The 12,475-nt window shown below is 39.2% G+C and overlaps 1 protein-coding gene across 1 annotated transcript in view; it reads left to right on the top strand.

The window, feature by feature from the left end:
* Window positions 1-2,513, top strand: part of nxph1 (neurexophilin 1) — a 109,111-nt gene extending 106,598 nt beyond the window's left edge. Inside the window, exon 2 of the mRNA XM_032535300.1 lies at window positions 470-2,513. Within this exon, the coding sequence (XP_032391191.1) occupies window positions 470-1,225 (756 nt within the window). The 3' untranslated portion in view covers window positions 1,226-2,513. The remainder of the gene's footprint in view (window positions 1-469) is intronic.
* The last annotated feature ends 9,962 nt before the right edge of the window (window positions 2,514-12,475 follow it).

Below are 12,475 nucleotides of genomic sequence, written 5' to 3'. Positions count from 1 at the left end.
GAGAATACAAACGGGTCATTTTAGACCCATGTTGTCCATTTACTGGTTAGTGATACAAAAATGTGACCTACTGAACTAATACTAATACACACTCCTGCGATTTAATGCTGTTTTCACGAGGACGTAATTCCCTAATTATTTTTTGTATAATTTCCTTGGAACGTTCCTTGAAAGAACTATGTAATTTGGTACTAATTATAAGGGAAAAAGAACAGCTACACATAAACTGTTGAATAATGAACACATGCTTTCTCACGCTTAACAGTTTTACTGTTCACAAATTTCACATTTTTCATGTTCTGCTGCATTCTGTGGCAAAAAAAGCACTAGCTGAACAATGTGTTGTTTTCTTTTTTATATTAAACCTATGATCACTACCAAATTACATTCCAGAAAATTGGTTAAACAAGTTTCTAATGAGTCATGGAGATGTGCCAACCAGATGTTTTTTTCTTCTTCTGTTTCCCAGGTTACAAGTGCCCATGCCTCAAAGTCGGAGATTGTCAAGTCGGGAAGCCCCAAATCCACACTCAAGCATATATGGACAGAAAGCAGTAAGGATATGTCCATCAGTAGGCTGCTGTCACAGACTCTACATGGCAAAGAGAACAGCACAGCCTTGGACCTTCGCTATGATACTCCAGAGCCCTACTCTGAGCAGGACCTGTGGGACTGGCTGAGGAACACCACAGACTTGCAGGACTCGCGGCCGCGGGCTAAAAGGCGGCCAATGGTTAAGACGGGAAAGTTCAAGAAGATGTTCGGCTGGGGGGACTTCCACTCTAACATCAAGACGGTCAAACTCAACCTGCTGATCACCGGTAAGATCGTGGATCACGGCAACGGCACCTTCAGTGTCTATTTCCGCCACAACTCCACAGGCCAGGGCAACGTGTCCGTTAGTTTGGTCCCTCCAACCAAGATAGTGGAGTTCGACGTGGCGGCGCAGCAGTCCGTCATCGACGCCAAGGACTCAAAGTCCTTCAACTGCCGCATAGAGTACGAGAAGGTGGAGAAGGGTGCCAAGAACACACTCTGCAACTTTGACCCGTCCAAGACCTGCTACCAGGAGCAGACCCAGAGCCATGTCTCCTGGCTCTGCTCCAAACCTTTCAAAGTCATCTGCATCTTCATTTCCTTCTACAGCACCGACTACAAACTGGTGCAGAAAGTGTGTCCTGACTATAACTACCACAGTGACACTCCCTACTTCCCATCCGGCTGATGTTCCCATACACTCACATACAGAAAAGTGTACGAGTGGAGCACAAACTGGGGCTTCTACCCGTCCCAGAGAAATCTGTATGTAAGCCCCCCCCCCCGTCCCTAAACATGTTCCCACCAGAGAGTCAGCCATCCCAAATGATTTCCCAATTTAATGTTCTGAATGCCAAGAGCGTTTGCAGATGGTATATAGGACTGTAATATGTTTAAAAATGACCTGAACATGTCTGCGATTAGTGTGATTATTAACAGTTAGAATTTTGTTCCTGAATTGGGTTTTGACCCTTTTGAACCATGTGTAGATAGCAGGACTTATTGGTCCTTTTGGGATTGTTATCGCATTTATACTCTGCCCTTTGTTGTTTTGCTTCATGTTTAGTTCACACTGCTTATCAAACTAGCTGTTGATAACTTTGTTTTCCTCTTTTAGCATATTTCATATTCAATCCATTATCACTCTGGACAACAATATATGGACTGTTTGCCCCCTGCTGTGATATTTATGCTCTGCAGTTTATCCTGCATAACTGGAAAACAAAATGAACTCCTCATTTAAAAATAGTATAAAAAAAAAAAATCATCAGACGTTTTTACAAAACCTGCAAGGCAGTTGAAGAGGACAGTGAAGATTTAAATGTGAGTGTGATGCATTTAGCAATGGGGGGGGGGGGCTCGGAGCTGGATCTGAGCAGGCTTTCCCCCCTCGGGCGAGTTTGGATTTGGAGTGAAAATGCATTACTTCGCTCACTTAATGTAACACTGTCAATCTTCAGCTGTTGTCAGATTGTTCCTGCTCGTACAGCTAGATGTCGAGTCTGTTCGGTGATTGGTTCATTCTCAACTGATTGAATGTCTGATTACCTGATCGATTGATCAGTGGAACACGTGTGGGGGATGGGGCTTGCTCATTGTCACTTAATATATCAAATGTAATGTATTGAATTCTATATCTTAGAGCCTAATTTGTATGAATGGTTTGTATTGTACATAGTTTATCCCCATTGCGTCGCTTGTGTACATGCCCCCCCCCCCCATGAGCTGTGTGTTTACCCCCTTCCTGCTGAGTCCTCTTGTTCACACCAATTATGCTCGTTCTTGTTTCCTCTAACAAAGAAAATGATGTTGCTGCCCTAGATGTGAATTTCTTGAAATCAGCAATCCTGTACAGAGGCTGTAAAACTGACTAAATATATTAAAAGTATTAATTGCAATTTTCTTTATTGAGGGGTTTATTGGGGGTTGGAGATGTACAAATGAATTAAAGAATACAGTCAATTTTATCGATTGAATGTTGGTATGCGTGAGTTCTTTCTGAGTCTTGCTGTCATAATGAATCGGGTGACACTTCACTCCACCTGTCAGCGGTTGAAAGTAGAGCCCGACTGATATATCGGAGGGCCGATATTAGGCATTTCCCAAACTATTGGTATTGGCATTTATAATGGCCAATAAAAAAAATGTTAATTCATCAGAATCATTTATAATGAAAAATAAAATAAAAACGGACGGTCAATCATGTTATGTTATTAACGTTGGCGTTGCATACTTTGTCTACTAATTTTATTTTTGTTGTTGTGTTTTTGCCCAAAGGACTTTAAGTTTCATATCTTAACTTTGTATTTTATACATTTAGTTATCAGAACTTTGATATACAGTATTTTGATGTTCCTCTGTTCTGATGTGACAATAAAACAATCTATTATCATATTATTTTAGTGAAAACTCATGAATAACTACAAATAACTAATGTTAGGGAAATCTGTTTGTTTTGTTACGTTTCTGGATTTTTTTTTAATATACTTTATCGGCCAGTATATCGGATTTTTAAATAATCAAAAAAATTAGGGCGCAGCTAGACTACACTTTATTTTAGTCAGGAGCGACATGTTTGCGGACATGCAAATAAGGTTTATTGTACAGCTCAATAAAATGTACAAAGTTATTGGCGATTAGACTCCATCGCTATACAAATATTTTGTATATCTATATAGGGGTAGAGAACCATTAGACCCCCTGATGGAATCTAGACCCCGGTGGTGGCGACAAAGGAGCCCGAAGACCGGACCGAAGGAGGCTCCGGACCGGTCAGCTGGAGTAGATTTGTTGTTGTTTTCATAACCACAGCCATCCCGTTGTTGTAGAGTGTGGTGTTTCATTTCCCCGTTGTTGCGTCCTCCAGAGACAGCGGATCCACGGAATAAATAAGAAAATCGTGTTACTGTTGACGAATCAATAGATCAAAATAACGTCACCATTTCCCGACCTGCCCTGAGACCCAATTGGCTTGGCCAGCAAGTGGTAGGCCTGTCTGTGACACACTCCGTCAGTAACTCAATTCATATCGACAGTACATGCAAATGACTTTAGCCCTGTCAAGAGAACCCTCCGGATGGGCTTTGCAACTTTTGCCATTCAAAAAGGAACTTTTCTATATCCATTCAAGGTCTGTTTCTGCTAGCCATCCACAACCTTACTTGTTGATTTCCCAAACTACAGAGAAGCCCGAGGCCCAAATCACAGAACACGTGTGTGTGTGTGTGTGTGTGTGTGTGTGTGTGTGTGTATCTTGCGTCAAAGAAATCAGTGCCATTTAAAGGAATTTGTGTTCTTGTTGGTGAGCTGCGAGCTCCGCTCCTGCTGTTCTGTTTTAGTTGGGTCTCCCTGTCTTTCCTCTGTGTGTTAATTATTATTATTTTTATTTTATTTTTGGTCCTGGGACGGGTCCCTATGTCCCTCGGTATTGTTTGCTAATTGTATAATAAAAATTTGATCACAAAAAAAAGAAATTTGTGTCAACTTGTTAATGTACTGCTCATTTTGACAGCCCTAGGATACATTGTTATCATGATGGATTTTACTAATGCCCAGAGCTACGAAAATAAATTGTACTAAACCACAGTTCATTTTGAAGCTCTACAAACATAATTCCAAAATGTTATTTTAAAACTTAAACCGACAGTTCCAATCCTTACGACAGTTTTGGAATCCGTCAGTATCAAATCAAAAAGTGTTGAGTTCTAAAAAGGTTTGGACAAATACAACAAGGAAATCAGGGAACCCATGCTGGATCTACAACCCTGCAGCATGCTCAATAACTCTGGGACCAACTGGACACAGTCAGTACTCAAATGTAGGGCCGGCTATTCACTTGAGTTAAATAGTCTGTCACAGTATTTAGATAATCTTTGCACTTCTTCATGACGCATTTTATGACAATGCGTTTCAAATGGGTTTTAATTAATCGTGCATAGTATATTCACTCGTGTAATTTATTTCACCACTATATTAAAGTGTGTCTTACTAGAGGCTGAAGAAATTTCCAAGTACTTATGTGTAATAAGAAATAAATCAACCTCCATATTTCTCATGTGTGTGGGGTACAGAGTGCATGTAAACAGTCTGTGGAAAGCGTCACACAGCCTCCACACTAAAAGCGACTCAGATCACATACTGTAAGCTCTGCGCTTGACTATAATTACGTCTTAGAGCTTCTTCTGATTTTCGCGCCATGTGTGATCGAGCAGATTTCCTAATAATCGAGCGTGCCAGAAAGTTGGACACATAGAGGTGAACTTGTATTTCAGTCCCTGGGAGATGTGGAGATTGGGATGCAAGACTGATAGCGTCTGCTCTGGGACTTCACAGTGGCACCTGCCATCGAATCCTCCGACTTGGCAGTAAGGATCAGCAGTCGGCTTTAAACAGATTAGGGACTCTGGGGGAGGGAAATCCGCTGCCTTTAGCTGGCTCACAACTTATCAGTAATTAAAGTGGATGCCAGGTTTGTGTGCTCATTGGTGGTCCGCAGGGTGCTTTTATAGCTGTCCTCATTAAGGAGATGCCTCCAAAAGTTTGCCCTCAATGCTCACTTTTAACAAGCCAGTAGGGATTTCATTGTATATGGCTAAATAGCATCAGTGTAGAAGCAAACAATCCCTGTTAATTCTAAATTGTAATGAATAAGAAGCCAGTTTATGTCTTTTTTTGTTTTTCAAACCAGCAACGAGAGGTGTTTTGATTCGGTTTCTACACAGATTATAAAAAAATGTCCAACAGCTAAAGGAAAAGAGCCTTTGAGACGAGAGCCAAACTTTTTCTAAATAAAACATAAATCCAGTAAGTAAAAGAAACAACGCTATTGGGCATTACCCCAGACAACAAATTGTCCCGGTCAAAATATATCAACAGTATTGCCAATTAAATGGGCAATGCATTAGCATTAGTAAGGCCATCCAGAACATACTTTACAAATGATTTGACCAAAATGTAACCCTTGTGTTGTCTGAAAATCAACACTTTTGTTGCTTTTTATCCACGTTTTTATCTTTTTCTTAATTTTTTGGGCCCTTTTTTCAACACTTTTTTTGATGTTTTCAACACTACGTAAACCTAACTTATTAACTTTAGTTTTACAGTTATTCTTAGAATTTATGGTAAATAAACCTTGTTTAAAGGAAATTATACCTAATGTTTGAATTAGAAAAGCAGACTTTTTAAATTAAAGGAATAGATGTTGATGGATAATCACAGACTGGAATATGTCAACTTTTGCTCAATACTACTTATTTTTAATGCTACTTTTTCAAATGTTATAAAATTGAATAAGACACCCCAGAATGAATTAAAGTAGAGATTTGTACTTGCCAAAGAGCGTTGAGTGGAATCAATCATGTTATTTTGGGTATTTAAAAAGAACACTGATATAGAAAAACGGGTCAATAGGACCCGAGAACAACATGCGGGTTAGTACTCTTATTCTTTCCCAGCTTGATTATTTCCAGATAATGTGGGCGAATGCCCCGAAAAACAATTAAAGGAAACATCAGCTAGTACAGAATAAAGCGGCATGCCTTGCTCTCCAGTGTACACCAGTAAACATCAATAGTATGCATTCTCATCTTAGCTGGCCCTTCTAATTTCAACATGGAACGTTTTATATCAAAAAATAGTATATTCAATTAAAAGACAATTTGGAGTCATATACATATGCCAGCAGACAGGCAACAGAAGGCTGGTTTTTAGTCTCCAGGGCAAATACTCATTTCTTAAAACCTACCGTGATCTATAGATCAATGAGAACATGGAATTCTTTACCATTGTTATTGACTAAGTTATCAAAGAGATCAATATTTAAAGACGAAATGAAGAAAAATCTCGGAGCATCATATTTGTAGACTGCCAGGCATTTCAGGAATCTTTATCTTTTCATGTAGACTAATGCTTTAAATGTGTTGAGTAATGTTTCATGTATGTTCTTAAATGTATGGAGTTACATGGACTGTAATGTTTGATTTATATTCTAAATGAACCCCAGGAATGGGGATCTTATAACAAACAAAACTATGGTTATAGCAGTGTAAAATGAAAATTCAGGTTTATTTCAAACGAAAGAAAGGTCAGTAAACTAGTTTATAGCATTTTTTGAGCATCACAACCCCAATGAAATGACTTCTTTTCACTATCAGAGTTTGATCCATTCAGTCCAATAACATTTGGAAAGTCTAAAAAAAGCAACAGGATGAAATGATTTAATCCCCAATTAAGTTAGGAGAGCATTAAACAACAAGTAACCGGCTCGGCCAGCGGAGGTCTCTAGTGCACCTGCTCTATGGGCCACACAGTGCGGACGCAGTGCAGATCATTTGGGCAATTATTGGCTCCATGATGGCTTTATGCGCATCTGTCATAAGAATGAACAGGGCTCCGCCTTGAACACTGTAGCCAGTTCTTATTATACATCCATTGGACGAACACAGAAAGCGACACAGACTTCTGCCTCTGGTACGTTTTTAGAGGGAAAAGTACAGTACAGTTACTCGAAACCTTTTCTTTTTCTTAGTTAGTTTGAACTTCATTTTGACCACTTATTTTATTCACTGTAAATATCTGCATAGGATGCACTTGGACTGCTGAACTTCGACTGCAACCTCTCTCTCTTCATCTACCTGGCTACTCGGCCAACTTTTCCAGAGAGAACTCTCAGGTAGGGGAGTCCCCGCCAATTGTTCCCACAACACCCCAGGTAGAGGGGAAAGGCCGGAAAAACATATTCTTTGTAAATCTTTACAGTCATTCCCCGAAAGAACAAGGGTTATAATTAGGGTTAGACCAAGGGTCCAAACCTTTTTCAAAACTTGCCATTTTCACCAAATAGCTTGCTAGTTTGAAGTTTCTCGAAATCAACTGAGTTTAAGGCAAGGCACATCCGGCGTAAGCTCCTGCTGCGACGGATGTTCTGGCATTTATCCGGTAAATAAATGTCGTTGGTCATGACTAGTCCTGTGGAACATTTTTCTTAATTTTCTAAGTGTGTATTTTATATACCTGGCAAGAAAAAATCTATGCTATTGTGCAAGTAACAATATTTATGACCACAACTTCATAATAGGTATTACATAACTCAATAACGTGATTTGCTCTATGAAGCTTCCTGTTCCAGTTGCTGTTATGTGGTAATATACTTGTGCATTTTGCCACTACAAATGCTAAAATGAAAGAAACAGAGCTCATTGTGTCCACGATAGAAACCTAATTATGCAAGCAAGTAGACTTTGGATATAATCTGCCATGAAATAATGTATGACCCAGCTTTCTAGTTAGCTGGTTATGTAATTTACTTTTTTACAATTTGCCCAATCTGTTAATCTGACAAAAATAAATGTTTTCCTCTGCTGGCTAAAGACATTTTGTTAATAAGACTTCATTTCAAGGCATCAGTGACTATAATTAAAAGAAACAACATGTATTGTTAATATTGGTTCTGCCACTGGAACACTCCCCCCCGCCCCCCCCTTCTTCTCCATTCAGAAGCACATAACATGATTTCATGTACATATTTCCCTGCACAGGTTGTGTCCCACTCAGCTGTATGATGAATGCCTGTGATAACTGCAGATCTGATATGCAGGCTGGCGTCCTGGTGGTCATAAGGGTCCTTCCCATGAGAAGGCATATCTTTGAAAGAACAATGGGTTTGGGATTCTGCCCACATTAAGACATCCTTGCCAACCCAATCCTGACCCAAACCAAGTTTTGGCCCTAACGGAATTCCTGCTATAATCAAAAGCGGAATGGAAAAAGGACCCTACATGCCTCTGGGATATTTTTCCATTAACCATTTTGACACATGACTGACTGTGGGGGATTATTGGTTTTTGAAGAACTATTAACAGCTGTACATTTGCATTTTAATACAGTTCTCGTCAACTTACTAATGCAATTTGCTTCTCAGCTTTGTTGCCACCTCATTCCTTCAGCATTTCAGACAAAACGCAAAAACCTCCAGCTTTAATCATTTTAATTGCCATAAAATAATGTTCTTAATAATCACTTCTGAATCTTCAGAATTACACATTGCGACTCTTCTTCAGACTGTTGATCGCCACTTCCTACAAGGTTTTGGATGAATCACATTGAATTTTTGCAAAAGAAAGGTTAATCTTGGGTCAAACAGGATGTTAACTGAGAATTTGGAAACAGAAATACGCAAAAGGTAACATTGGGCTTCATTCACCAATATCTTCCTGAGAAATTTCTTAACTTTGTTTTTCATAAACTTCCAAAGAAAAGTCTACTTCAAATTCAGGACATGTTCTTAATCCTTGTGTTCTCCTCGGGTCAAATTCACCCATTTTCCATTTTATCAATGTTTACTACCCAAAATAACATGATTGATTCCACACAACGCTCTTCGGCAAGTACAAATCTCTACTTTCATTCATTTTTGGGCGTCTTATTCAATTTTATAGCATTTGAAAAGCAAATTGAAGTGGTTTTGAAATAGTAATGAGTAAAAGTCGACATATTCCAGTCTGTGATTATCCATCAACATTCATTCCTTTAATTTTTGTCTAAATAATTCCTAATTTCTGCTTTTCTAAATCAAACATTAGGTATAATTTCAGTGCCTTGCGAAAGTATTCGGCTCCCTTGAACATTTCAACCTTTTGCCACATTTCAGGCTTCAAACATAAAGATATAAAACTGTAATTTTTGGTGAAGAATCAACAACAAGTGGGACACAATCATGAAGTGGAATGAAATTTATTGGATATTTCAAACTTTTTTAACAAATAAAAAACTGCAAAATTATTCGGCCCCTTTACTTTCAGTGCAGCAAACTCTCTCCAGAAGTTCAGCGAGGATCTCTGAATGATCCAATGTTGTCCTAAATGACTAATGATGATAAATAGAATCCACCTGTGTGTAATCAAGTCTCCGTATAAATGCACCTGCTCTGTGATAGTCTCAGAGGTTTGTTTAAAGCGCAGAGAGCATTGTGAAGAGCAAGGAACATAGCAGGCAGGTCCCAGATACTGTTGTGGAGAAGTTTAAAGCCGGATTGGGATACAAAAAGATTTCCCAAGCTTTAAACATCTCAAGGAGCACTGTGCAAGCGATGTTAGAATGGCCAAGTCCAGACGTGAATCCAATCGAGAATCTGTGGAGAGAACTGAAAACTGCTGTTCACAAACGCTCTCCATCCAACCTCACTGAGCTCGAGCCGTTTTGCAAGGAGTAATGGGCAAAGATTTCAGTCTCTTGATGTGAAAACTGACATACCCCAAGCAACTTACAGCTGTAATCGCAGAAAAAGGTGGTGCTGCAAAATATTAACTTAAGGGGGCTGAATAATTTTGCGAGCCCAATTTTATTTTTATTTAATCTTATTTGTTAAAGTTTGAAATATCCAATACATTTTGTTCCACTTCATGATTGTGTCCCAATCCATAAATTCCAAAAATAACTAGTAAAACTTAGGTTGATACGTTACGTAGTGTTGAAAATGTCAAGTGTTGGAAAAAAGGGACAAAAAAAAAATTAAATTGTTAAATTTTCCATTTTTGACGGGAAGACAACACAAGGGTTAGAGGAACACGCCGACTTATTGGGACTTTAGCTTATTCACTGTATCCCCCAGAGTTAGATAAGTCCATCCATACCCTTCTCATCTCCGTGCGTGCTGTAACTCCCCCCAGTATTAGCTTAGCCTAGCAAAGATCCTGCAGGTAACTGGTTCCAACCAGCTACTGCTCCTAATAAGTGACAAAATAACACCAACATATTCCTATGTACATGTTGTATTATAGTCACATTGTTGATATAGTCATATTGTGTTATAGTCACAGCATGTACAAATAAGGTCAAACAAGACACAACCGTCTTCTAACCGTATACAAACTGGGAACTGTATTCTCAGAAAGGCAAAGCACTGCTACATCTGAACCTTGAGCGGAGTGATTTGCTAGCAGCATCTGAGAAGGCCGGTCACGGAGATGAGAGTTCGCCTGGAGTTTGCTCAGAGTTGGAGTAATAGAGTCAATTACTAGATACTAAAAGCATAGTTTAAAATCATAGGTGTTCGCTGCATTGTAAAGAGCTGCAACAATACACAGTGGAGACCAGATAATACCATGATGTTTCATAGAATTAAACCAAAAACGCTGACTGATTAATCTTTGGCCACACTTGCTCTGGATATGGATCCAAATACACCTGTAGCCACTAGAGATGGCAAAAGTACTCACTTCTTGTACTCAAGTAGAAGTACATATACTTGTGTTAAAATATACTCTGGTAAAAGTAGAAGTACTGATTTGACATTTTTACTCAAAAGTACCAAAGTAGAGGCTTGAAAATGTACTTAAAGTATAACAGTAAAAGTAGCCTTATGAATGACAAAGCTACCTGGACCTGACAGATGTTACTAGAGAGCATGCTGAGAAACTACAGTGGACATGGAATAAAGGTTCTTTATATGCCATTGGCTACATTTGAAATGGCTGTCTGCCTAAAACATATAGCTTATTTATTGTGACAGAGACTGGGACAGGTTAATACGATTCTGACAATATATGAATTCAAGTGTGATTTTGTGAGAAGTCTGTGTATGTTTCCATCTAATTAGATTCATTTTGGTATTGATGACGCAAAAATAATCAAAAAGTGAAATTATTTCAGAGTACTAGATTAGGACTGTATTTAAAGCTGATTCTGGTTTCCAACCTGGGCCCAGGTGTGTCCGTTAATAAAACATGGACGGAGACAACTTCTCTCTGTTGATGCTTTATTAGAATCAAGGATCAGTATAAACATGGGGGAGGGGGGTAGCTCTGCTATGGTGTTTGTGTGGTAATAAAAGAAAAAAAATAACATTGTAAAGGCTCCCATACACAATACATAGGAATCATATATGCTAGTAAATTATAACAATAAACCCACTATTAATTACGTTATCTTAATGAGCAAGGACCTTCAACAATAGCCATTATATCAAATCAACAGCCAGGTATAGCCTAGCTAGCAGGTGTAGCCTAGCTAGCAGGTGTAGCCTAGCTAGCAGGTGTAGCCTAGCTAGCAGGTGTAGCCTAGCTAGCAGGCGTAGCCTAGCTAGCAGGCGTAGCCTAGCTAGCAGGCGTGACCTAGCTAACAGGTGAAGAACACAAACAAGCTAACTTTTAACTTTGCCAGAATTACAGACCAATACAACAAAAGGCTTAAATGAACTGACAACACAACTTATATGACTTACAGTTCTCAAGGACGCACACGATCTCAACTGGTTATCCTCCAGACAGCTAGTTTCTTTTTCTTTTCTCTCACTTTTTTCTCCGTGGGCCGTGCGCGCCCGTTCGCGGTGTGAGGCGCGTGTCCGCGCTGTTCTCTGATATGCGCTCACAATCACACCTGATAGACGACCTTTTGTACAAAACTAAGTGCCAATTTTGTAGAATGTAAGGAGTACAAAGTACCAATGAATGTGTTAAAATGTAAGTAGTAAAAAGTTGCCAAAAAAATAAATAGTGAAGTAAAGTAAAAATATCTGAAAAATGTACTTACTACAGTACGAAAGTATTTGTACTTCGTTACTTCCCATCTCTGGTAACCACCTTCATGCACTGTCAACTGCATCAATGATCGTGTTTGCTCAGATCATTTTACTATTTCATATATCATGAAAAAATGGAATTAGCCACACGGTCCATGAAAGGTGTGCTGAAGGATCCCATCGTAGTAGGCTCCAGACCAGACAAAGTGGGTCCCCTGCAGCTACGGTCAGTGTTCCGTCATGTTTTCAGAGGACTAACTACTGTAACAGTGGTAACCATAGTAACGCAATTACATGAATAGGGTGGTAACTATTACTGCAGTTGTTCTCGGGCTACATTTATCCCCTGTAATGTTACTGTGTTGTCACAATTGCGCTTTTTCACCCCAGAATAAAATGAGCAATGCTAGAGCTAACGCTCAT

The sequence above is a fragment of the Etheostoma spectabile genome, chromosome 14, assembly GCF_008692095.1.
Source record: "Etheostoma spectabile isolate EspeVRDwgs_2016 chromosome 14, UIUC_Espe_1.0, whole genome shotgun sequence".
Classification (NCBI taxonomy): domain Eukaryota; kingdom Metazoa; phylum Chordata; class Actinopteri; order Perciformes; family Percidae; genus Etheostoma; species Etheostoma spectabile.
Note: the sequence above shows the minus strand (reverse complement) of the source record. Positions and strands in the feature narration are given on the sequence as shown.